This window comes from Motacilla alba, chromosome 3 (genome assembly GCF_015832195.1).
Source record: "Motacilla alba alba isolate MOTALB_02 chromosome 3, Motacilla_alba_V1.0_pri, whole genome shotgun sequence".
Taxonomy (NCBI): Eukaryota; Metazoa; Chordata; class Aves; order Passeriformes; family Motacillidae; genus Motacilla; species Motacilla alba.
In genome coordinates, this window is record NC_052018.1 from 14,707,372 (window position 1) to 14,734,279 (window position 26,908).

Here is a 26,908-nt window from a genome sequence, read left to right on the forward strand (position 1 = left end):
GTCCAGGGAAGTGGTTAAGTTGCCACTCCTGGAGGTATTTAGAAGATGTGCCAATGTGGCACACAGGGACATGGTTTAGTGGTGGACTTGGCAGTGCTGAGTTAATGGTTGGACTGGATGATGTTAGAGGTCTTTTCCAACCTAAATGAATCTCTGATTCTAAGGTTCCTCGGTATTGTAGGCAAAACTGCATTTTGCCATTCCTCAATTGTAAAACCAAAGTTAATGGTAAAACAATGGTATTACCATTCAGTGGTACCTTCCATTTTGCTTGTGGTGGAAATGTGAGAGGAAGGGAAGGATGAGAAGAGAGGCAGAAAAGTCTGCTTAGCTTTAATCCTCTGGGGCTGGAGGTGATCTCAGCTTGCTGGAGGCCTGGGGCCTGTTCTCAAGGGGTGTTACTCCCTGATGATAAGACATGGAAGCACTGGGGCTGAACTAGCCCAGCATGGAGGAATGCAGATACCTCAAAAATGGAAACAAGTACCTGAGTTTTTCTGGTGGTTTTCCCAGCATCTGTCTACAGCTTGCCTCCCAGTGGCAGGTAACCCACTTTCCTAGAATCTCTTTCTCCTACACCTTCCCTCAGCACAAACAGGTGCCCCAACATTTCTCATCCATTTCAAGTTCTCACTGCTATTAGAGAGTGAGAAACTGGAGGAAAGGATGGAAGTGGCCAATATACTTCCATGTTAGGCTTGAATAACCTTTATGCATCCTGACAATCCCACTATCGGTGAATGTGCTAAATCATAAATCTCACTGCATGCATAACAGCAAGCTACTCCAATTTCAAGTAGGTACTGTAGGTACTTTTTCACATGATAAGGTAAAATTAAATGATAAAATAAATTTTTTAAATCCCACCAAACAAACCCCAAAAAACCCAAACCAAACCAAAACTAACCAACCAAACAAAAAACCTAAACAAAACCCCAAAATTAAAACAAAAACCCAAACAAAACAAAGCCAAACCACACCAAAAAACCCCAAAACAACAAAAAACCTAACTTCAAGGATACTTTTAAACTCATGATATAAAGACAACCACCTTACGAGGACATACTTCAACTTTTCCATACATTTAAAGTTGACAAAATTAAAGACATCATGGCATTTTGGACCTCCTCTGCCACAGAAAAGATACAAACAAAAAATATAATAACGACCTTTTGCAACAGGAATCTTCTTCTGTTGATAAACTCCTTAGCATGGATGAAAACATCCAGCAGGCTCTGTAAAGACCTTTGCCTAGAAACCCCCAGGCTCTGTCAGACCATGGCAGATGGCTTACTGCCAAATTTCCAAACCTTCCTGAGAACACAATATTCACTGAACTTTTTCAGTAAGACACCAGTGTTCATATATAGCAAGTACTTGCTATTTACACAACCCTAATGTCACCTTAAGGGTCCTTTTTCCATCTATGTAATTTCTTTTCTGAATTACAGGCAGAAGAAGCAGGAGCTTCAGTTCATATAATGAACTAAACCCTATGTCTCCAGTGTGATACCACATCCATGACTTTCAAGTGTCATTCAAGACATGACAAAAACGAATGCTGTTCAGCACTGTGCTGCTCTGATCTGATTACCTGACCCAATCTTCCTCATACTCACACAACAAAGTGAAGAAAAAGGATATTTGCCTTGTTAGACTAAAGGATGACTATTTGCCATGTATACAGGAAGAATTTTTTTCAGGCAGATTAAGCTGAGCACATCAAGAAAAATTTTGCTATTGCCAGAAACAGATTTAAGTAATTACATTTTACAGCATAAAAATGTATACCTTTATGCCTAATGGTTATGCAGTGGTGAGGACCCTAGGGAGGCCTGGAAGCTTCTACAGACTGACTTACTAATATCCAAAAAAATGGATATCTCTATAGGCCCATGTAGTTCAAACAGATATTCACAGGAATTGCTGTCTTTCATGGTTTTTTACTTTTGCACTTTTGCAGGACTATATTTCCTCTGGCTCATCTTTTCAGCAACACATGTGCACCTAAAGTAAGATCCAATTACAAGATTATTGTCTTGAAAGGAAAGACTGCATTTGATACAGAGCTGTAGAGTTTTACAGAAGGCAATCTTGGCTTTAACTGCAGAATGCTGTAATCACTATGTACATAAAGAAACAAAAAAATCATACAAGGATATAAGGTACTTTTTAATGGATGTATTTCCAACTTCAGGATCACATATATAGGCTAATAAATATTATTAGTATATTAGTGCAGCAAAAAGTAAAAGAATGGGAAAATAATATTATTTAAACAAATTTTGAATATTACAATGGCAATATAAAAAGCACCAAAAAAATCCCACACTGCATGAAATACAAACCATCCACCATTTCAGTGCTGCATGAAGTTCACCAGTAAAAACTTTTACAAAGCAGTCAAATTTCAGCTGCTCAAAATAAAAGTAAAACCTAAGTAGTGCACGGTAAAATATTAAATTACACAAGTAATTTAAGAAGCATTTTTAAGAAACTTATGTTTTGCCTTTCACATACAGTCGTTTTAAAATATTCGTAAATCCACTATTCTGGCAGGTTTTGATGGTAAAAAATCAGATTTAGGAAATGAATTATTGCCCCCTGGTGGCACATTAAGAATCAATGTAATGGAAAAGAAACCGATTACGGATAAATAATCACATATTTTCTTTTAGGAATCATGTTTTGTACAATTAATGTTTGGAGGTGTTAAAAGAATGCACAGTCACTTTAATATGTATAAAGATAACAGTAAATGGGGTATAATTTACATTTTTATCTACAAGATGATTTTAATAAAGAATGTGTGATGTTTAATTATCAGCTTTGTAAAATGTAAATAATAACATACTATAATAAAAATCTTTATCAGCAGAACACCACAGCAAAAACTCCTGATAGTCAAGCAAGTTACTTCAACATCCAATTTTCATTTTAAAAAATAATAAGTCTTTTTAATTTTCATATAAATATAGAAAACACTTCCTGAATCTGAATCCCTGTGGGGCTCTCCTTTGCTCCATGAGATAACATCAGCAGGCAAGGACAGAGAAGCACAGGAACAACAGGATTTGATCTTATGATTGGCTAGAACAACAGCATAGTTAAACGTTGATGCAATGTTTTCCACATGGGTTAATACAGGAATTCATGTATCCTAATCCTCAAATTATGAGTTGATAACATCCTCCTAATATCTGACCAGCCAACAGCCACCAATTCAATGACTTTAATACTGCTTGGCACATTCCTCACATCACCTCAAACTAACGTGGCCCTAAACATCTACTCCAAACCATTTTGCTGTTCCAGGTGGAAAAAACCTGCTTTATCACAGTGGGTTTATACAATCAGTAACTGCAATGATAAAATGCATCTTCCACAATACAAAAAAGAGTGAGAAATATTCATTCCTCATGGAACTATGCACATCACCACAGAGAAGTTAGCAATCAGGTTATGTTGCACACACAAAAATGAGCATTTTACATTTTGGTGTAATCATGTGTTCCTTCCATGGTAGGAAAACCTGCACCTGCAGCAGTCTAACCTTGCCTGACAATACTGACAACCAGCATTTGCATGGCATCATTAAATGCACAATTCCACATCTCCTGAAACACAGACATTTTGCCTTTGAGGAGCTGTATCATATATTTCCCTATTTTATTCTGGTTGATTCATTAGAGCACAAGAACAGCTCACCTTATTTCTACACTTCTCTACAAGGGCGATTATTGCCATGCAAGTACTTGACTGAAAATTGGTTGCTATGAAGAAAACTCCATCCTCTATCAAGGCATCTGATACATCACTGGTGATATCATAAGCTAAAGAAATGTCTAACTGGAAGGGCTATGAAACACGTGGTAAATGAAAATTAATTCAGTATTTATTCAAGATAATAGAGTGTTAGTTGACTTGTTTGGTCTGACATATTAGAATATGAACAAAGTTCTTCATGGCTTTGAATTCCTCATACCAGACTAGCAGTTGTACACGTCTGATGAAATTGGGACTAGAAATTCCACTTGGATTGGGGTGGGAGAAGCAAAATAGTTCATAATTCTTAAAGCAAAAGAACTCCATGACAGACTTACCTGCTGTAGAAGAGAGTTAATTGCCATAAAGAGCAATCAAGCAACAAATGGGCTACCTAACAAGGAGCTGTGTTTTAAAGAAATATTTTTGTCTGACAAACAGAAGTTATGTAAGCAATTGGAAATTTTGAGACTACTGCTGAGATTGGCACATGACAAGGTGCCAGTACTTGTAAAACATTATCAGAAGTATGGAGGAAAGGGCAGGAGCAATGGAACTGGGACTTGGGAAAGGATGTTGCTGCAAGGTAAATGTACAGGATTAGTTTCGACATGCCACATTTGATGGTTCCTGTCTGGCCCTAGAGTAATATACCTTGCCCTTCACTCACAAACCTCTTGTAATTAACTTATACTTGACATGGGCATTCTATCCATGTCTCCCCTGTGAGCGACACACATAGCTTTGGCTGCCTCGTACTAGCAAGTATTGACAAAACCAATTTGGCAGGCAGCCAATACTAATTACTCTCACACACACTTGCACGGTGATGCTCAGCCAAAATGCTCTCTCCTAGCTCATGCTGTTACCTGGAGGAAAGAGAAATCTCCCTCCTCGCAGTAAGCAGTGAGGAGTCTCTCCTTGAGGGGAAGCCTTATGAGGAGTGCCCGGGGTCACCCGGCTGCTTCAGCCTGGAGGAGAATGAGGGGAGGCCTCACTGCAGCTACAGCTTCTCCTGAGGAGGAGGGGCTGACACTTCTCTTTGGTGACCAGGGACGGGACCTGAGGGGATGGCCTGCAGTTGTGTTCAGGGGAGGTTTAGTTGGGTATTAGAAAATGGTTCTTCACCCAGAGTGGTTGGGCATTGGAACAGCCTCCTCAAGGAAGTGGTCACAGCACCAGGCAGCCAGAGCTCAAGAAGCACTTGGATAACATTCTCAGGCACACGGTGTGACTCTTGAGGTGTCCTGCGCAGAGTCAGGAGCTGGACTCGACGATCCATGTGGGTCCCTTCGAACTCAGCATATTCTGTGATTCCTCCCTTAACCCACGCTGGCCGCTGCAGTGCTCAGTGCGCTCCGCTGTCGCAAAGGCGAGGACCGGGGCGAGGGGACCGTTTCCTCTGCCGGTCCGGCAAGCTGGCGGGAGGGGAGGAAAGGGGCCGCTTCGGCGCGTTCCCGCGGGCGCTCGGAGAGGCGGGGGCTGTCCCGGGGGGCGGGAGAAGCCGGGACAAGCCGGGCAGGGCGGGAAGGCGCCGCGGGGGCCGCTGGGTAACAGAGGGAGAAGGCGGTGGCGCCGCGCGCGCCCCGGCGGCGGAGGGGAGGGCGCGTGCGCGGCTGCCGCCCGTTCCCGCCCCGGCGGCCGCCTCGGGCGCGCGCGGGAGCCGCGGCCATGACGGGCAGCGATGAGGGCGGGAGCGGCCCCGCGGCGCCCCGCGCCCGGCCGCGGCTCGGAGCCTCGGCGTGAGGGCGTCTGTGCGCTCTGCCTCCTCCAGCGCCTCGCCGCGGGGCCGGGCCGACATGGACAGCCCCGAGCAGTGGGAGCGCCTGAAGACGCTGCAGCCGGACACGGTGCGTGTGAGTGAGGTACGTGGCGGGAGGCGCCGCGTGTGGATGCGGAGAGGGCGGGACGGCGCTGCAGCTGCGCTCCTGCCGCGGGAGCTTGTGAGGAGGCGGCCGAAAGCCCGTCCTACGTCTCTGGGCGGGAAAGACGCGGCGGGCCAGGCAGCGTGGTAGCCGAATGGAGCATTGGGGTGCTTCCCTCCCTCGTGGCGTTGGGGCGGGCTTCCCGGGAAAGGTGCTAGAATGCAAAAGGATGTTTTTTCTTGCCTATGTTACTTATAGCCACGTAATCGAGCTAAATATGGTGTAGCTAAGTATGAGAAAAGGGGACTACAATGTGTTTTCTCCTCTTGACGTCTATGATCATCTTACACGGAGCTGCCACCGTTACCTTTAGCAATGTTATGAAGTAGTTTGCAAAAAAGTCTATTTTGTAAAACTTAAAAAAAAGTTACATGTTTTTAGTTAATCCTGATGGTGCATGCTTTTAATTTTGTGAAATATTTTCAATATATTACTTTTTCTCTTGAATTAATCTTGTCAGTTGGGCTAAATACGTGGTAGTATTTTCTTAAAGCCATGAACAAGTTCACGTAAGTTTTTTTGGTGAGTAATTGAAGTTATGATTGTAAGAAGCTTTTTGTGTTTGGCACAGCTTCTTTATGTAGATACTTAGATGAGTTTATAATGGGTGATACTTTCCTCAATCAGCTTCTTATAAACAGAGGGGTCAAAGATGTGGTAATCATTAACAGCCTTGCCTGTGATGGCCATGGAATAGTGGGTGTGAATTGCATCCCGTGCAGGTGGCTCGGTTTGCAGGCAGCAGATGGGTGGGATCCCTAGAAAAGAGGCCACGAACTGCCCAACCTTTGGGATAACAAAGGGCAGGAAGAAGGTGGCACTGCCCAGGTGAATGGGAACTGAGGGACGCAGCAGAAGCCAGAACTGGTAACGAAAGGACACAGAGATGGTGGCAATGCCAAGATGGATGAAGAGAGACGCATGGGGAGACACAGCAGGAGCAGAGGACTCAGGGTGAAGAACAAGATTTACCTGAGTAGCCTATGAGGGTATAAAAACTTAAAGGTTCCTTTATTGTGCATCCCTCTTTGGAGGTCCCTGCTTGGGCTGTTTCCATGTTGCTCCACTGTGAATAAATTGCTTTATGGAGAGACATCTGAGACTCTGCAGTGGGAAGGCAGAGCTCATCAGAGATAGTAATAGTGCCTCTGTGATAACCTATTTAAGAAGGGGAAAAAAAGTTATTATACAGTTGTAATTACAGCCAGAGAAGAGTGAAGTGAGAATATATGAGAGGAACAACTCTGCAGACACCAAGGTGAGTGGAGGAAGGGAGGAGCAGAGACTCGCTGCAGCCCATGGAGGACCACGGGGATGCAGAGATCCACCTGCACCCTATGGAGGAGACCTGGGCTGGAGCAGGTGGATGCCTGAAAGGAGGCTGTGAACTTGTGGGAAGCCCATGCTGGAGCAGGTTCCTAGCAGGGACCCGTGGATCCATGGAGAGTGGAGCCCATGCTGGAGCAGGCTGTCTGGTAGAACTTGTGACCCTTGACCCCTGCTGGAGCAGTCTGTGCCTGAAGGACTGCACCCTGAGGAAGTGATGGACATGGAAGCAGCTGGTGGACTGTTGCTGTGGGATGGACTCATATTGGAGAAGTTCATGGGGGGCTTTCTTCTTTGGGAGGGAACTCCACACTGAAGTAGAGGAAGGATTCTCCACCCTGAGCAGCAGCAGGAACAACATTTGATGAACTGACATAACCCCCATTCCCATCTCCCTGCACTGCTGGTGTGGAGGAGGTAGAGCTTGGGGAGGGTTGGGGGGAAGGTGCTTTCTTAAGATGTGTTTTATTTCTCATTATTCTGCTCTGATTTTATTGGTAATAAATTTAATTAATGTTCCCAAGTTGAGTCGGTTTTGCCCATGATGGGGAGTGATCGGGGAGTGATCTCTTGTGGTCTTTAGCTCAACTCATGAACTTTTTGATACATCTCTCCCCTGACCACTTGTGGAGGGGAGTGATAGAGCAGCTTTGGTGGGTGCCTGGCAGGGCCTGTCCTAGGGCCTGTCCTGTTGTTAGGTGGAGGATGTGAGGTTTATGGGCTGGAGGAATGGGTCATCTAACACCTCACAAACCCAGGAAGTTGAAAATCAAGTGTTAAAGCCTTGCCTTTACCCTGCAGTGGTACAGGCTGAGGACCACCCTGTTGAAAGGACCTGGGGATCCTCATGGACAGGGGGTTAAATGTGCACCTGCACTGTGTCCTGACATTGAGGCATATGAGGCTGTCTTAGCAGGAGAACAGTAAATTGAGGGAAATTCTTTTTTTCTTTACTTGGCATGCCCTTAGAATGCTGTTCCTATTTTAGGCCCACTAGTACAGGAAGGCTGTTAATAGACTCCTGAGAGAACTTGTTAAGCCATTGCAGCCGTTCAGTAAAATCATAGCATATCCTGAGTTGGAAAGGACCCATGAGGATCATCAAGTCCAACTCCTGTCCCAGCACAGGACAATCCCAAGAGTCACACCATGTTCCTGAGAGCATTGTCCGAGAGCTTCTTGAACTCTGGCAGGCTTGATGCTGTGACTGCTTCCTTGGAGAGCCTGTTCCAGTGCCCAGCCACCCTCTGGGTGAAGAACCATTTTCCTAATGTCTAACCCAAACTTCCCTGACAAGTTTCATTCCATACTTGCAAGCAAGTTAAGAACTTTAAAAGGTTACCAGATATTTCACAGTTGTACATGATGGGCAACTGAAAGGAAATGGCCATGAATTGAAACAGAAGAAGCAAGAGAGGTTGCAGCTTGCTTGAGCATCAGCGAGTTCAATGGTGTTTCCTGTTTTTGGAAACAGAGTGAGTTGTGTTGAGATTAAGGGCTGAAAGTTCTGGCAGGAATTAAAAATTAAAATTCCTTTTATCTAGTGACACTTCACAGTAATAGCTGTTGAATTGTCAGAGCTCTGATGGCTGTAACATCTAAAGTAGATTTGAGGATTTCTTCTGGAGAAGTTCCCCCTGTAGTAGCATTTTATGACAGTTGTTTTTTTTCCCTTTTTATTTCCTCAGGCACCAATGAATGACCTGAATGTGCACAAGGAAACACAGCTTGTGAAAAGTAAGTTGCTATGTGTCATGTGTGAAAATGAATCTTGCAGTATGTCGTGCCTTTTTACAATGTGATTCCAATGCTGTAGACAAATGAAAAATTGTATTTAATATCAGCAGAGCAGGAAAAATGCTGAACACTCACTGAATAAAACAGATGTGAAGCAATATATTCTTTATAGTTTTTTCTCTTTAGATCTGTTGCAAGTATACCTTCCCATTGCTATATAGAAAACAGTGCACAGGAAAAGTGAGTTAGAGAAAACTGGAACAACATACTGGCAAATGTTGCATTTCCACTGGTGTTAATAAATGTGGAAATAAAGTTGAGTGAATTTCTAGGTGTTGGGTTTTTTTGGGTTTGTTTTTGGTTTGGTTTTGTTTTGTTTATTTTCTCACCAGCTGAATTGCTTCACACCTTTCACAGTAACACAGTCCAAAACTGAGTTGTTGAACCTGTCACTTTGTGTTGAGGAGTGCACAAACTTGCAGCCATGGAATGGGTGTGATACATTATGAGTAAAAGTGCGTATCTCATTCATCTTGGGAAAAATACTGATGGTTGAAGTCAAAGTGTTGTCTAGGGTACTTTGCTTACACACTCACCTTTTCTTGAAGCATTAGACTGGAATATTGTTTGGGGACACAGGTTGATCAGATGAAATACCTGGTTTGCTTTATGGGAGAAAAGACAAGTTACAGCTGAATTTGACAATCTTTTATTGGCTGGCATCAAATGAGTTTGTGCATACCATGACTTTCTGACTCAGAAGTAGGTGCTTTTTTGTGCTTTTTGCATACATAAGAATCTCAGGTTATTCATCAGGGATTTCTGCTGTATCTGCAGATATGGTGGTAATGAATACACATAGCACAGGGATCTCTTAAACCATGGTGTCAGGGTAGCTGTACATCTTTGTTGTATTAATAAATCAACCAATGAAATGACTAGTTTTTTTGCCCTGAGACCAGATAGTGCAAACATTTTGTCTACATACTAAATTCTTCAGTTCCAGAGCAGATAGGTCCTGTCCAGGCTGAAACAGTCCTGAAGCCAAGCTGACTTGTGAACCATGCCTAATGGTTACATGTGAGGTGTGCTGGTTAAACTGGACCAAAGAGATATGAAAAAATACTCTTAATAGTGTCATGCAGCAGAGATAGAGCCGTATTTCTCTGGCAGCACCTCAGCACTGTCTATAGTTAACCAAAGGTTTCATTGGTATTTGGTCAGTCATCTGATCCCATCTCCTCTAGAGCATACAGTTACTCAGTTATTAATATCCATACTAGCAGTGTGGAGTCATGAAAGTTGGAAGCACAAAAATGTATGCTCGCTATTTAGATAAAATCATTGCAAACAAATGAAGGTATGTGTAGTTAATAGGCTTTATATGGTGCCAATGCAATGTAAGCAATAAAAACTGCAGTGCTTCCAGATTTTTACCTTCATTGTTACTTCATCACTATCATTTTTTGTACTTCATGCTTATGTAGTAGCTTACCCTAAATATTCTTCCGAAACTTTACAGAAACTGTGGACATCAAAAGGCCTCGATTTGATGCATCCTTGGTGCTTTTGACACGAAAATTTATGGCTCTTCTCAGAAAAGCTCCAGACGGTGTCCTTGATTTAAATGAAGTAGCAACAACACTTGGAGTACGGAAACGAAGAGTGTATGACATCACCAATGTGTTGGATGGCATCGACTTGATTCAGAAAAGATCTAAGAATCATATCCAGTGGATGTGAGTTGGCTTTGAAGCTTCTAGTTTCTGAAAGAGTAAATCCCAACAGTGTCCAGTAATGTTTATAACTTTGAGAGTATCTTTAAGCATAGTAAGTTACTTCTCACAGATAATATTTTAAGTTCTGGATCTTTCCTTATGCTATGTGAATTACTTAATATGTTAACAAGTATCAAATGCAGAAGTACCTGGAAGCATATTTCAGCAGAATAAAGGATACCAGACTTTCTTGCTGTTTGCTGTTAGTATACTTGATGTTTAATAAACAGACTTATATTTATACAAACATGCTTGACAATTTTCATATTCTTCTAGAGGTAACAGTCTTGACCAACTAATTGGAAAAGCACCAGAGCAGCAGAACCTTAAAGATGAACTTTCTGACTTATCAGCCATGGAAGAAGCTCTGGATGAATTAATCAAGGATTGTGCTCATCAGATATTTGAACTAACAGATGACAAAGAAAATGCAAAATATCCTTTCAGCTCTTGCATTATTTTAACACATGGCTTTGGTTGCACATGCTCACATATCTAGTAGAAGTGTAGGCTGATACCACAGGTATGCAGTACTACTTGATAATGAGTTGTATAATAGCAGACTTTTTGATTATTGTGCATTTGAGAATGCCAGTCCTGTGCCTTGCTTTGCAGTATCATGGACAGTCTAGCCTGTCCTCAGAGGAGTGCTGCTTGTGTGACCTTTCCACTGCCGAAGAATGAAGTGGGGCAACAGTCTTAGTACCCTGACCATCACCCTGTTCTCTCCATTTGAGTTGTCTCAGAGGCAGATTTTGACATACCAGTGATCTCAAGATGCTTAGTGAGATGACAAAGCAGACTCAGAATGGAGTCCCAGTGGCCTGTCGCCAAGGAGATATAATGGTATGTTGGTTATGTCCTAATACTCCTCTCTCTTGAAAGAGATTCCAGTGCAGTTCTGACTTTCAGATAGGTTTTGACAATAGAAAAGAAATTTATTTAATATATGGCATAAAGATTGAATTTTGGCTTTGAGTTACAATAAAATATTATTTAGCTTCCTTGTTAGCAAGATGTTAAGGTGTGTGTACAAATGAAATGTGCTCATATTCTTTATACCATACTGGTTAAGAAAATAGTTCAACAGTGTCTCAGGAAATTTTTTTCATGCTATTAGAAAACAGAGTGTAATTCCTGAAGAACAGTACTCCCTCTGCTTTGTAGACTTATGACAACACCTGTGAAGACTGTTTGGGTTTCTTATATAACATTGAATATATATTTTTTTTAAAGCTTTTTTCCTTCCTGGAAATACAGAAAAGTATTTTTCTATCATTAGCTGATACTTCATTTTACAAAGCTAATATTAACCTCTGCTGAATTGTTGGTCAATTTTCTGAAGTTGGTATTCTGCCTCAACATATCTTGACATCACACTTTTGCTTCTGCCCATTAGCAAATTACATTACATGATCCTTGACCAATGTGCACACTAGCTTATGTGACGTACCAAGATATCCGAAGCATTCAGGCATTTCAGGAACAGATTGTGATTGCAATCAAAGCTCCAGAGGAAACCAAATTGGAAATACCAGTACCTAAAGATGTAAGTTGTGTACATTGTTCCTAAAGGAACAAAAGCTTTTAAATTTGGTTTTTTGCAGCAGCAGTGAGTAATTAACTTCCAGTTTCTCTGTCCTGCAGATAGTGGTAGTTAAATGTTCTTGTGTTCCACTGAACAGTGCTGCAGGGATAATAGTCTTAGAAGCTTACTTGCTGTATTTTTGTTTTTGCCTAAATTACTAAGCCATAAATGTATCTGAGCTTTAGTTACCTGATTTTGTTAGAGAGAATGGAAAAGCTGTAATAAAGTATGCAATCTGGTTGGAAAAAGAAAACCTTTTGTCACTGTGGTAGATGGTATCTAGACGGGTTTTTCATGGAGTGGGGCTGTGCCCTGTCCTCGCCCTATGGTGCAACACACAGGCTTCATTCTTGTCTCACAGAGGAGCCAGACCTTTGCCCCCTGCACCCAGCAGTGCTGCAACTGTATAGTGGGGCCTGTGTACTGGGAACCCACTGTTGGTAGTGCTCTGAGAGGGCAAATCCTGGAAGACAGCCCAAGATAACAAACGGAACTTTAATTCCATTTTCTTTTTTGCGTGAGCATTTTTGATAATCTTCCCAGTTGCACAGTCATTGAAGTTGCCTTGCTGTGTGGACAGAAAGGTGGGTATATCTTAGGAAAAGGAAATGAATAAGTAGAACCCAAAGAGTTAGATCCACTATGTAGATCTCCAGTAGTTTCCCTGGTCAAAGGAACTGTGCCTCATCCAGTGGAGATGAAAAAGAGCAATTCCACATGCCTCCTGAAGCAATAAAAAGGCAGAATTTAAAAAGTTGTACATTAGAACTGAATATTTTCTCCGTTGTGCATTAAGGTTTATTTGCTCTGTGTCTTGCAACATGATGTCTGTGGAAGGAAAGCAGTAGAAGTGATAAGGATTAGTTGCTTTACTATTTTGTTAAAGCTATGTGCTCCCGTTTGTTGTCTGATTCATGGCAATGTTTTGTCAAGTTCTTAAAATTTTGTTACTCTTCCTAAATATATAAGTAAGTCTTGGTCATATATCTGAAGGTCAATAGAAAGACTAAACAAATACTTAAATGCACATTCGTCAAAACTGAAAGCTTGTTAGCTTAATTCTGCATAATAGTTGTCCTACAAATGTATGTAATAGTCATAATTTATGTGGAAGCAGTAACACAATTTTAAATAGCTACATCATTTCTGTATTTGTTCTGCTCTTAATCTATTGTCTTTAAAATACGTGCAAAAATAGATAAAGAATGTATAAGTTTTATTCTTGGAATTATATACAAGTTGCTCTTTTTTAGGATCACATAGAAGTACATGTGAAGAGCACAAAAGGACCCATTGATGTGTATCTATGTGAGGTGGAAAAAGACAATCCAGGTGCCAAAACTTGTGAAGATATGGATACTGTCCATATCTAGTGAAACTGAGACATCATTTTATCCTGATGAAGGTAACCTCCTCCTTTTACATTTTTATCCACATGTATTTTTTTGGTTTTTTTAAGATTATCATACCATTCTGATAAAGTTGTAAGCTGTACTGTTGAACAAGTGTAATTTTTGGAGCACAGATTGTGGGCCATGATGTGTGGGAGTATAGGAAATGCCTGGAAGAGAAGTCTGTGCTGTTGTGTTACCTCACAGCAACAGGAGGTCAGAGAGTCAGGCACATGCACACAGAGCAAGGCACTCTTGTTCCCTGGCCTTTTCCATCCTTTGCTGATTTCCTGTCAGAGCTGCGCTCCGTGCATGAAGCTCTCAGCTCCATGTGTCACCTCTCAGCTGCTGCACTACAGCGTCCTGCTCAGCTCAGATTGCTGCCATGAGAGTTATGATGCTGTTAAACAAGACTGTGCTACTGTTCATTCCTGTCCTAAGGGAGGGCAGACAGAAGAGGGGATGTAGTATTTTAATCTCCTAAAACAAGACTGGATGGAATAAAGATTCTGAAGAACCCTAGTGCTGCAGGATGTTGTGGCTTAAAAATAAATGTGGCAGGAATTGCAGTAGCTCAGAACACAAAGAAAGAAACTATTTTTAGAAGTGCTGCTTTATAGGTGAAGGGAAAAGTTGGCTTTTTTTTCACAGGTATTTTTTAAATTCATTTTGCTTGTGGAATAACTCAAAGAGTAATCATATTCCTTTTTTACTTTCCTTTTCAAGTGAGATCTCCGATGGAAGAGAAAAAACCTTTTGAGATGCCAGATTATTTACAACACAAAAATCTAATATAGAATGTAAATATCTGTGTTATAGGACTTTTCCAAACTGCTTGGATCTGCAAACTTTGTGACCTGAAATGTTCCACAGTGTTTAAAAAATTCAGCAGTGGGTTGGTTGAGTGTTTTCAGAGGATTGCTTATCTTCCCAAGTCAAAAGACAACAGTTTCTGGGGTTGCGTTTAGGAACTTTGTTTTCTTAATTGCATATGACTTACAGAGTTTTGGAAAAACAGTTTTTTACCTTATAAATTTAATTGACAGAAACATAGATAATCAGTTACTTCCAGAAATTAAGGTTGGTGAAGGGTTTCTGGAATGGTCCACAGTCTGCATGGGAATGTATAAAATGAAGACATGCACTTTTCGGTTCTGAGGCAGCACTACTAAGCAGGATTGTCAAGTGTAACAAAGAACTGGTATATTGGAAGCCTTTGCTATAAAGAACAAGATGTAAATATCCTGAGAGTTACGCTTTTCACTGTGTAGGTGCTGTTTGCATCCAGTTCTACATGAACTATGGTATCAACACTGAAGTGAAATAGTTGGGCTTTGTGTACATACTTGTATCATTTCTAGGTAGTTACTGATGTACATTTATTGAAATGGTTTGCATTTCTGCCTCTGTACAGCAAAGAAATAAAATAAGCTTACAAAAATATGGAAAAGTCTAATGAAACATGTTGGGTTGCCTTTGCTGCAATTCACTGAGTAACTACAAACATTTAAAATTATGTGAAAATTTAAAATCTGTTTTACATGGTAATGTCAGATAACACTTAGATCTGGATCTTGCGATGCCACAGTACTCTAGCGATTTTCAGAAGAATGATCAATAACTACTTAAATTGGTCCATTCCAGTTTCTGGAGTTTACATACAGCAGAGCCTTAGCCGAGTATCGTGACATCTTTGTGGCTCAGCTTGCAGAAGTATGTAAAGTACTTTAGGATTATGTCTGTATTATCCATCTGTCGTATCCATAAAACAAAGCTGTCAAATCTGTATCCTGGATTGTCTAAGGGAGTGAACTGTCACTGTACAAATGCTGTGCATGGGCTCACTTCGTCCTAGTATGGTTTCTGTAGGGGTGGGTTGGCAGGTTTGGTTTTTAATGGGAAGTCCAAGTCCTTCGGTCACACAGTATTGACAACTATATATCTACTCACAAGTGAGACCATCAATGCTAATTAAACCCTGCATGTTCTAGCCAGCAGCTCTACAGCTATTTTAGACAGGTGCAGTGAAACTAAATGCCCTATGTTCTACAATACAAATAAGGTGGCACAGGTGACACTGATGAGCATAAATATACCTAAATACAGATGGAGAGTTAACTCAGTTCTCCACAAGGTTCCCTAATTCTGCGAAATGCATAGTAGAATACTCTGCAAACTGGGGAAAAAACACCAAGTTCAATCTTGTGTCAGAAAGTAATCTTGAATTTTTATGTATGTCCTATCAACTTCTGGCTCCAGAACACAGGACTTCCGGAAAAAACAGGATACTTACTTTTTTGTCTATGAAATTCAAACTACAGGCTGAGCTGTAATAATAATAAATAAAAGCAAAGTGACAACACAATTAATACATAGAATATGGTAAAAATGAGAAAGGTGCTCCTCCAGTGCAGCTAGGAGTGAGGGTTAAAACTAAGCATTTTTTTGCACAGGAAAATTGTCCTTCAGTGACTGTTCAGATGGCAAACTCTATTTGAGGTTTCACATTGCTGTTCTGTTTTGGTGGGTGGGGAGGTCTGTGCCGAAGAGAAGCATTGATTCCCCCTACACTAGTTCAACAACTCAGGACAATGTTTGCCATAAAACGTATAAAAATTTCCAATGCTAACTAATTCTGAATGCTGTGTGTTGGGGTGGGTTTTTGTTACATGATCATAAAATCCTAGAATGGTTAGGGTTGGAAGGGACCTTGAAGGTCACAATAATTCCAACGCCCCTGCCTTGGGCAGGGACAGCTTCCCCACATCACAGAATTATTAAGTTGGAAAGACCTCCAAGACCATCAGCTCCAACCTTTGGCCAAACACCACAATGTCAAGTAGTTCATAGCACTGAGTTTCAGATCCAGTCATTCCTTGAACTCCCCTAGGGATGGTGGCTCCACCACCTCCCAGTGGAAGCACCTTCCAGTGCTTCACAGTTCTTTCAGTGAAGAAACTCTTCCTGACATCCAACCTAAATCTCCCTGGTGCAGCTTGAGGCCATTTCCTCTCATCCTCATTGCTCAAAGCCCCATCCAACCTGGCCTTGAACACTTCCAGAGATGATAAGGCATCCACAGCTTCTCTTGGCAACCTGTTCCAGTGCCTCTCCACCCTCATAAAAAAGCATTTCTTCCTAATATTTAATCTAAACCGACCCTCTAACACTTTGCCATTACCTACCATATCTATAGAGTAAGGAAATACATTTTTACAAAATAACCATCTTAAAAATGTTAAGGAAGTCTGTCTTCAACAGCAGAACAATCCATTTAAATGAAACATTAGGATTTTTCGTTTTGAACAAATCTCTAGTGATTGTTTTTCCTCACTCATTTGTACAGGTTTTCTAGCAGTATAATTACTGGTTTTAGCCACACAATTGTCACAGTGAAATGGAAGAAGCTGTACTATGACAATTATCCTGCTACTATTTTATTAAACACATCTGTTGTTTTAATATTGCACCTTCAGCACAACGAATGGACATCTGAAGATTAAACTACTGCTTTTGCTACTTGGTTATGTACACTATTACCCATTGGTGATGCTGGAAAACAATGTACTGTATATGCTCAGTGCACTAACTAGCTGAAAATATTCAACTGGGACTTGAAAAATTCCCAAGTGATGCGGAACTTAGACACAAGTTACAAGCTCACTTGTAAATGTGACAGGACCTTACTCTGAATTTGTATAGTAATGCTTGATTTTTTTTCTGAGAGATTATTATTTTTGCTGAGTCTATATCTGCTCATTTTCAGTACATTTGTATGTGTAAGAGGCTCTCTTGGCTATTTGAGGACTCTGATAAATTAAAAGTTTCTAGTACTCTTTCTGCCTTCCCTTTAGTAAGAATGGCTAAACATGTTAATGCATCCATCAGCAATAGCAACAGCCAGGATCTATAATTAATAAATTCCTTGTTTGCTGATTCTTACAGTAAAAAGCACTGCAGGTTGCCAATTCAGCCCTTACTTGGTGTGGGAAGTCACTTGTCAGAGTTTTCAGATGTGAACTACAGTTTTAATTAATGTGATTTTTAAAGAAGAGAGAAGATTCCTGAAAATTATTGTCTGTTGGAAAGCGTTGGAAAGCATTTGAAAGTCAGTAATTTTCTTCATTTTGGACAATCTTTTTGGTGTGTGTGAAGAGCCTCATTTTATAAGCATAATTAAACACTGATTTCAAAAGTCACTGTAGCTTGTCCTTGTCAGTGGCAAGGTTCCCCTGCTGGCCAGCCCATGAGCTGCTCCCAGAATGGAGCAGCTGGCTGCAAGCTCTAAACCCTTGTGTTCCATGATCCTGGCATGGGCTGGCCCCGGCACCCTGCTGGGACCTCAGTAACTGCTGAAAGGTTTATCAGGAACACGAATCTGCTATTTTTGGTTCCACTTCTGATCTGCCTGGAGTAACTTGTGCGAAGTGCATTGAGGCTAAAATCATATAAACTACACTTGATTGTGTAGGTTATATAAACCTAGGCAAGGCTTCTCAGTGCTTGTAGATGTTTACTGAAGGACTGGAATACTTGTTAGTCAAAAAGCACAGTCTGTGTTTCAAAGGAAATTTAATGATGTTTGCAGAGAAAGGGCAGCCTGTTTCTGTCCATGTATGGCACCCCTGGTTGCTTCCTTCCCTGCCACCCCTGCAGGCAGACCATGGATGACCTGAGGGCCTGGAGCTGCCAGACTCTCACTCTCCAGACATCCACCATGTGGGCTGATGGAAGCTCCTCACCATGTGATCCATGAATGATGTAGTGTTTCCAATTGACTCTAGATTAAGGAATGGGGTTATAGCAGACAATCCTAGAAGCTGTAACAGCAAATTCAAAGATCCAAGCTCAGCACATCACAACTCTTTTATTGACTTCTCTTAGGCCACTGTGGGGCTGCATTCCCCTACCCCAGCCACACTGTGATCCCAGAAATGCTCATTAGGCCTCAGCCTTGACAAACAGCAGCTGGTTGAGCTTCTCTTGGGCTTACCAGAAACACTCTCTTCTCCCAGGAACTTCTGCTAACAAGCTCCTGTTTTAATGAACAGCCTTGGAAACTTACTTTTGTTGCCTGAACAACAACCCAAGTGGAATAAAATTTTTGTCACCAAATTTTCAAAGAAAGTTGATGACCTGAATTGCGGCCAGGATAGAAAATTACTGTGACTAAAGCCAACTCCCTTGTGACCCTATAGACACCAGCCCATAGCGAGACCCTTGGAGCTCTCCTGGACCGCAGTGCACTGTGGCCAATACCAGACACTGCTGCTAGCTGGGCATTCAAGGATCAAATCAAGCTTCCCAGAAGTTAGTTGGGATCTTTTCCAATTCCTAAAACACCTACAAAAACAGGACAATATCCACACAGTGCCTCCATCCTATACTCAGAATTCAGTCAGGAGCTAGAACTGTGATTTACTTGATAATGCTACTCTCCGCAGATTGTCAAAGCAACATTCTCACCATCAATGCCACTAATATTTTGTGTAAGAAACAATTTCTTGTGTAAGAAAAAATTTCTTTGTGTAAGAAAAAATTTCTCACAAAAAAAAAATCTCCCTGGTTTTAGAAACAGCTTCAACCTTAAGTGGCCAGCCATGTGTGCGACTGCCCAGCCATTGTCTTCAGGCTGACAAGCAGCTATTGGAGGTGATTTCTGTATTTATTCAGCTGAAGAGAAAACAAACATTTGAAATTATGCAATATTATCCTATCCTGGGAGAGTCTTAATGGGGGAAATATAGAGATACAGGATTAATTCTTCCTATGATTAGAGGTTAAAATAAAGCAAAGTAAAAGCAAAATACTGTGAAAGTATTAGCATTGCCTTTCTTTTGAGATTAAAATGACTTAATTGCAGATTTATCCTCAAGAACTGAATAAAGGGATAGAAACAAATGCTAGTCTTTCAAACTGCCAAAATTGACACATTGGCTGTCAGTGTCCATGCAGAGATTAGTAGTTTTGACTCAAAAAACATAGACAACCCTGGGCCACTGAGCCGCAGAAGAGGCAAATGTGGATTAATGTGTATTTATTGATTAATTATGTGTTTCTCCTGGTCTGAAATACTCTAGACTATATTGAAAATTTACTGCAGGCTGAAGCTCAGGAATCTTACCTCTTTCAAAAAGGCTTTAAATTTGTAACATTAGATGATGCTTAGACTCTTTAAAACAAGTATCTTCCAATCAAGATATATTTTATTCCCAATCTATAAAGTACTGTTCTTTTATACACAGAGAAAGTATAAATTGCTTGGAAAGTAGAGATTGGAAGGTTGTCCAGATATTGTTGTCTGTATTCTATGTATGTGTCTCTGAGGATCAGTTGCCTGGAAATGAAAACAAGACAACAGCAATCGTTTACATAGATGTCGCCTAAAAACTTCTCAGGCATTTATGCTCTCTCTGCTGACTTTATGCCAATTGTCCATCTCTTAAATTGACACATGGAGCTATTTTTGGGGTGTAAGGAGGAAAGTCTTCAAAGCAGCATTTATAATTTGGAGGGAAAATTATACAGAGCTAAGGGGAAAAAAAATCTCCCTAATGCAACTTAAAAAGTTTTTTACCACTTTTGAAATCAAAACCTGATCAGGATGGTGGTGTGTGTTCAGTCGATTGCTTCCAATCAGTTTAACAAAATCAAGGTTCAACCAGAAATACTCATTCAGCCATGGCTTTATTAACAGCAAATGATGGCTTTGAAAGGGGCCTGAGTTCAGCTCTAAGTATAATTTACTTAATTGTTGTACTATGATATTTTTGTATAGGTAATTCTTATTTAAAAGTAATAATGGATTCACAGTGGTAATACTGGTAGTACAGGTGAATTACTGAGATACAGAACTACCATTATCAGAAGGATGAGATCTGTAGTTTCTGTTTCCATCCAGAGAAAATCTCAGGGTGGGCTGTCCTTTAAGGACAGTTTTACTTACGTAGAAACCCGTATCTCCTTTCAACACCACATCCTGCTGCTGCTGTCAGGCAGCTTGTGCCTCTGGAACAAATCATTCCTCTGTGCTGTGCCCATTTGCAAAACGGGGGGGACTGTCTTGACCTCCTTTGCAAACTCTGCTCAGTTCTGCTCTGCAGTGACTCCTCAGAGCCTCAGAGTGTGCCGGCTTCCCCAAGACCCTCCATAGGATGCTTGTCCAGCACCAGCAAGGGCAATTCCCAGACTTGCTGTGCTCCATGAAGTAACCACAGTGGGTGCCCTGGGACAGCATCCTTTCCGAAGACAGTACTGGAGACCTCTTCACTATCTTTAAAGATGCTATCTCAGGGCTCTCATTTCTGCTGCATGTCCTTTAACAAATTAAAAAGCAAAATAAATTCAATGTTCCAAACACATAAACATAATTTGCATCTTATTGACAATTTCAGTTGAGAAGCCGAAGTTTACAGATGAACAAGTAAGTGTTCCTCATGTTTATTTTACATATACTTCAGGGTTTTTTTGGTGTTTTTTTTCCCCTTTGGTATTCTATCAGTCTTGTATTAAAGAGACAAGAAGATCTGAAACATTTAATTAATCTGCAAGTATAAATTGCCCTTTTTTTTTCAACGATGACAAAGTTTTTCCTCACTCTGGGCTAAATAAACTGACATTTAAAAAAGCTTAGAGACAGGATTAACCCTTTCCTCATACCATCTCCCAGTACATCTGTTTTTTACAATGGCCAGTGAAATGGGTTTAGCCTTGAAGTATCAAGGCTTGTGTGAAACAAACACTCTAAACACCCTGAACTGGTGCAGAATTTCCAGGGAAACTTTGGTGAAATGGAAAAAGGGAGACGATATCTGTCATTTCTTATCTGTGTGTGTCAGACAGTTCCCCAGCTCCGCAGAGGACCCAGCTGCAGAGGAGCACATCTGCCCCCGCTGAGCCCGGGGATGCCAGAGCTGCTCCCGGCATCCCGGACGCTGCGGGGCCACTAGAGGGATGTCTACAACCATCCTTCCACGGCTTCTGAAGCAAACCAGCACTTCACACTCCTGACCAGCTGCAAATCGCACATGGCAACCAACAGTCCTGAGAAATGCTGCAACAGATGCAACAGAGGGCTGCTCACCGCGGCCTAGGGAGAGTATTTGGACACTACCAGTTGGAAAGATGAGACGCAATGCTTGGAGTGCTACAAGCTCCTGCAGAGCAGACCAGAAATCATACAGTCATGGATTCACAGAAGGGTTTAGGTTACAAAGGACGTTGACGACAATCTAATTCCAACCCTTCTTGTTCTGGTTGAATAGTTTGAACATTATTACAAACTACATCTAGTTATATCCTTTTATTTGATTTGTTTCCAATAGTTTAGCTTGTATCTAGTGGAATGGCATAATCTATTTAAACTGTCAACAAGTTAGCATGAGGCTCACTGCAAAAAAAGTGGTTTATTTTTCTATTAGTTTAAATAAGTTGACCAGAAAAGCATGAAAATGTAATAGAGAAGAGTTCCCTCTCCTACAGTGATGAGCTGTTGGAACTGATAGGATGAAAGGGGCTGCAAAAAAAGGAAAATATGACTAAACCAAAGAAATAAGCATTAGTTGTAAGTGCTATAATACAACTTGTGCACTCCAGAACAGTATAACTAAGGAGCCCTAATTTACTACCCTGGCTGGGTAGATAGGTCAAACAGTTACATTTAATTACATATAGTAATAAAAAAAAAGTTTCAATTTATATGGAAAAGAAGCATCATGGATTTTAAAAGAGGTAATAGAGCTGGGTGATTTATTTATTTATTTTAATAGTTAATTCCCTGGAAAATGTGGTTTCAGTCATGTCTAAACTATTTGCTTCAAATTTGCTGAATAGTTTTGGCTGGAAAAAAAACAAAGAAGGGGATAAACTGTGTTGGAGAAAAGTCCCCAATTACCTAACAGCTCAATGATCAGAGCATTTACTTAGGTAGCAGAGACCCCTTAAAGAGGCTCTGTTGAGGTGGACCACGCTCAATCCTTCCTGTGACCACTTCAATTTTGTCCCAGTTGCGAGGGATGGGGACACGCCTCCCAAAGGAGCAGGCTGGTTCCCAGAGTAGGAAGCTGTGATTCTCATGCTCCCCCTCACTGACCAAATAAACTTGGTGCCTTTGTGCAGGTCACCAGCTTCATTGTGAGTAAGAATTTCCCCGTTGTCCTGCTTCATGGATACCAAGTCCTTGGACAGCTTTCTAAGAAGTAGAATTCTGCTTCAAGTTCCCTTGGACAAAAGTAGGATTTCCTCATCCTAAGTATATCCATGCTATGACATTCTTTCAAGCATCCAAAACAAATATTTTACATCGGATTAAAACATAACATTTAATGGTTGACACAAAGAAATAACCTTCAGGTTATTTTCTTTCAGCAAAGAAAAGCAGCGTGTTTAGTTATATCCACACTGTGCTGATTTTTATGTCATTCACTGCAGCTCTTGAACAAAAATGCAACTTCCACCAAGTCTTTAACTGATCATGAAATAGTTTGATAACCTTCATCCAGACTACCCTATGCTTCTCACAAACCCTTGTGTCTGCAGCCACATAAGAGCTGGAAATGACATTGAGAGCTCCCGACTCCAGTCCCTGTGGTGCCAGACGCCATATCTTATGGCCCTTTCAAAGTGCACTGATACACTGCAGGTGTATTTTCTGTGTTTTCTGGCTGCCTTTGCTTGGATGAAGGTTGTACTAACCCCGCATTGTGAATAGCTAGAAACAGTCTTATTTCCCATCTGCGCTTATTTGTGGCCAGTTTACTCAAATATGCTCTTCTGCCAGCATTCTTCTGTAACGTACAGCTCTTAAACTCCTTGGTTGCTGTCTTTGATGTATCTTTAGACACCACCATATTCTCATTTACCTCGCTGCTGGATCTAGAAAACTCAGTTATTCAAGCTACCTCACATAAAACAGTCTGCTTTGTTCCTTTATCTCTGCCAAATTCCCATTCCAGTTCCTCTTCTGCAATCAGAATAGAATTATTTATGCTCCAGTGTTCTCTCTGGATCTTGCCGTATCCTATCTCACTTGAGTACCTTTGTTAAATTTTACAATACCATTTACACTTTTTAATTCCACATTTTCATTAGCTAATGTAAGCCTGAAGTAATTCTCCTCAGCTATTTCCAAGTGGTAAGTTCCCACATTACATCAGAACTTCTTCCTAGTGCCCAAGGGCACTCACTCTCTCTGTAGACTGTACCATTTAATAATGTCCTGTTTCTATCATTCCCATCATTGAGCTGATCCAGATCTTCTGAGCAGTATCCCAACCCCCAACTCTCTACTGGCGTTGTCTGATGCAAACAGCATCAGCAGCATAGTCCTGGCTTTCATGCTGGCAAACAAAAAGCTTCCAATTTTAAAAAGTTAAACAAGAGGGACCAGGACTGGCCTTTGTAGTTCCTACCAATCCAAATCTTCAAGGATTCGACTAATACTTACCTCCCTATTTCACCCCATAAGGCATTGCTATCTTACATGAAGTGAGTTCTTTTTAGTTTGGAAATAGAATTACATGCTTCAGAATGTTTTATTCTCCTATAAAAATTGTACATGAAAATATCTCCTAATAATTCCCACTAACTTCAGCTTTCTCACATCAAAATCTTCCAAGTTTCCTTCCAAATTGGTTGCAATTACCTCCTGTAATACCTTAATTTTTCTTATCCATAAACATGGAAAAATAAAGTATTACAAGATACGTTTTTCTTATCCATGTGTAGTGTTTAATTTTAATATTGTCCCCCATCACCAAAAACTGGGGCAAAACAGAGATCATCTCTATGTCAGCCTCTTCGTACAGTAATCCTACTTATTATTTGACAGTCAAGTCTAGAAATAACAGTAGTTAAACATACTGTCCATGTTGGACAAAAGGACAGATAGAAAAATTGTATTTTTTCCAAGCAGTAACCAACCTACCTACCTTCCTTCCTTCTTTCTTTCTTTTTCCTTCCTTTCTTTCATTCCTTTCCTTCTTTTCCTTCCTTTCGTTCCTTTCCTTCCTTCCCTCCCTCCCTCCTCCTTGAATGTGATGCTGTTTAAATACAAAGTGATGTCATTTTTTGAGGACTGTAAACCCTTATATGCAAAGCTGTGTTTTCACTCGTGCACTCACAACTGTTCTTATTCGTCTCTACCAGCCCCTGCAAGTTCCCTGAGAGCAGGCACAGCAGCTGTAGTTGTTTACACCCCGGTATCAGCTCGACTGGCTTGGTTTCCCCACAATTAACAGTAGCTAAGTCTTGAGGAAAAGCAGATCACAGGAATGACAGTGCTAATGCAGAGACACATAATGTGGGTATTCAGAGACACACACAGAACCTCTACACTAATAATCTTTTTTTAGCTTGCTCTATCCAAGTCATCTTCTACTGGCATTTCCCCCTAATTGCAGAGAGCATTCAGTGCCTGGGGTTTTACTGTCATTTTCCAAGCCAGTTCCTGCATACTTATGGCAAAAGGCCAGATCAAAAGAAAGGTTGATTAGATGCCTCCAGTGGTTCTTACACCAAAATCCAAGACGACAATTCAAAAAAACCTCAATAGCTGTGTAACTGTGAAGGTCACTAAGTTTGCCACCTACCTCTCTGCCTCCATCCTGCTGAATGTTCTCATTGAAAGGCTACAAAGCCTTTTCTTCCTGGCATCCCATTTCTTATTAATGCAATTTTCTGCAAGATAGTGTCTAGGAACTTTATTTGAAGGTGTACTGTGTAACGTGAATTGCCACAGGATAGAGGAAAGACAATGTGTATATGGGTTCTTGTTCTGCTAAAGAATTCTGGTGCAAATCAGGATGAACATGCTGGTTCAGATTATGCTTCGTCTAGGAAAACATGAGACTTTGGCCACATTTCTCATAATTCCCATTTGGTATCTAATGTTTAAATGTTTGATCTTAAATACAGAATAAACTATCAGAAATGCTTTTGTTCTTACAGGTATGTGTTCACTGGAAGAGATTGTTACAGGCATACAAGTGACAGGTTTGAATCAATCTCTAGTCCCCTTGTCAAATAAAAAGGAGGCAGAGACAGCTTTGAGAAGCTCTGGCCAGCACTTCCAAAGGACTGGCAACATTGTACTCCTGTATATTTCCAGTATTTCAACCTTTACGATGTGTCACCTGAAGGAAGAGCTGGAGATAATGCTCACAGCAGACAGGAGGGCAGCAGAAACCCTCCTCTGCTCCAAGGTACTGTGAGGTATAAACAGCCTACTGACAACATAACAGCAAGGATTTCATAAATCATAGCAGTCTCTCAAACTGCTGTGATTTACACCTATGAGCCCCAGAGCCCTAAGGTTCACCTAAATGCACAAAGCAGCAAAGGAAAACTCGAGGTCACTTTGTCCTTACTCTCCAAGCTACACTTACTGCAAGTTTCCTCCTGAGACTTACAGCTGAGAATCTGGCACATCACCATCACGTAAGCATTTCAATTAACCTAGATTCACATCTTCACTTCTGTCTTCCCAATGCATCCAAGAATCTATGAAACTACCTTATTAACAAAAGCAATATTATTCAGCTGGGGAGAATTATGTAAGTAATTAAGAGCCAGGCAGAGACCAAGTCCTGCGTTATCAGACACACCCAGACATTACACAGCCACTTTTGATTCACACCTCTTTTTCTTGATTCTCTGGTATTTGTGCTTAGCATACTGACTTTAACACAGCAACAGACAGTACCAACTAATAATTCTGTATTTATCAGCTATATATGCTGTTTGAAAAAAATGGGAAGCAGCTACCTAGCACACCTTCAGAGACAAAGGTACATGCCTTTCCAAGCAGAACAGTAGATATAGGCCTTTACCTAAAAAGCTCACCAGATGAAGACATTTTCTTCAGCATTTGCTTGATTACTTTGGTTTGCATTTAATTATACAGATGGCTGAGTGGTTTTGTAATTTTATAGCTGGCCTGTGCTAGTAATTGATGTGGTAGTGTCAGTCTTACTGAGGCTGGTTTGGAAATGCATGGGGTTTGAAAAGCTGCTTGTATTTAAAGTCTCTCATTACAATGCAAGAGATGAATTAAATGAAAGAATGTTAAACAATGTTGGGAGTTTTTTTCTGTGGATTTTACATAACTGTACTATTTGTCCCAAGACAACACTGGAATCAGTATATCAATGATGAAGATTGCGGCTAACTTTGCAAGTCTTTCAAAAATGTAACTCCTATATACACAAGTTGTGTACCTGTCTTCCTGTCTGTTTTCGCTAACCTAAAATGAAGAAGTTTATTTTTAATCCAGAAAAAAAAAATTTATTAACCCTCAGGTTGACTGAACACTAGCATGTGAGAAAGGAAAATTAAAACAAACAAACAAAACTGACAACAAACTTATATTCCTTTTCCTCCCTGGTTTGTATTTATGAATAT

At 40.8% G+C, this 26,908-nt stretch overlaps 1 protein-coding gene across 3 annotated transcripts; it reads left to right on the top strand.

The window, feature by feature from the left end:
• Positions 1–5,396: 5,396 nt before the first annotated feature.
• E2F6 (E2F transcription factor 6) lies at positions 5,397–26,580 on the top strand. Of its 3 annotated transcripts, none has more exons than XM_038133164.1 (7): positions 5,397–5,630; positions 8,705–8,753; positions 10,276–10,492; positions 10,808–10,966; positions 11,966–12,080; positions 13,373–13,524; positions 25,457–26,580. In XM_038133164.1, the coding sequence occupies exons 1-6, from the start codon at positions 5,565–5,567 to the stop codon at positions 13,490–13,492; spliced, it is 726 nt and encodes a 241-aa protein (XP_037989092.1). In that variant the 5' UTR covers positions 5,397–5,564; the 3' UTR covers positions 13,493–13,524; positions 25,457–26,580. The 3 variants fall into 3 exon arrangements, with proteins under 3 accessions (XP_037989092.1, XP_037989093.1, XP_037989091.1); XM_038133165.1 differs by lacking the exon at positions 25,457–26,580 and adding an exon at positions 14,237–17,709 and having other exon boundaries at positions 5,397–5,615; XM_038133163.1 differs by lacking the exon at positions 25,457–26,580 and adding an exon at positions 14,237–17,709 and having other exon boundaries at positions 5,399–5,630.
• The last annotated feature ends 328 nt before the right edge of the window (positions 26,581–26,908 follow it).

Bases quoted from the DNA above. Each gene is read 5' to 3' on its own strand.
- E2F6 (XM_038133164.1), top strand. From the start codon at position 5,565: ATGGACAGCCCCGAGCAGTGGGAGCGCCTGAAGACGCTGCAGCCGGAC. The intron at 10,493-10,807 runs GTGAGTTGGCTT...ATATTCTTCTAG, and splicing joins AAGAATCATATCCAGTGGAT to AGGTAACAGTCTTGACCAAC. The intron at 12,081-13,372 runs GTAAGTTGTGTA...GCTCTTTTTTAG, and splicing joins AAATACCAGTACCTAAAGAT to GATCACATAGAAGTACATGT.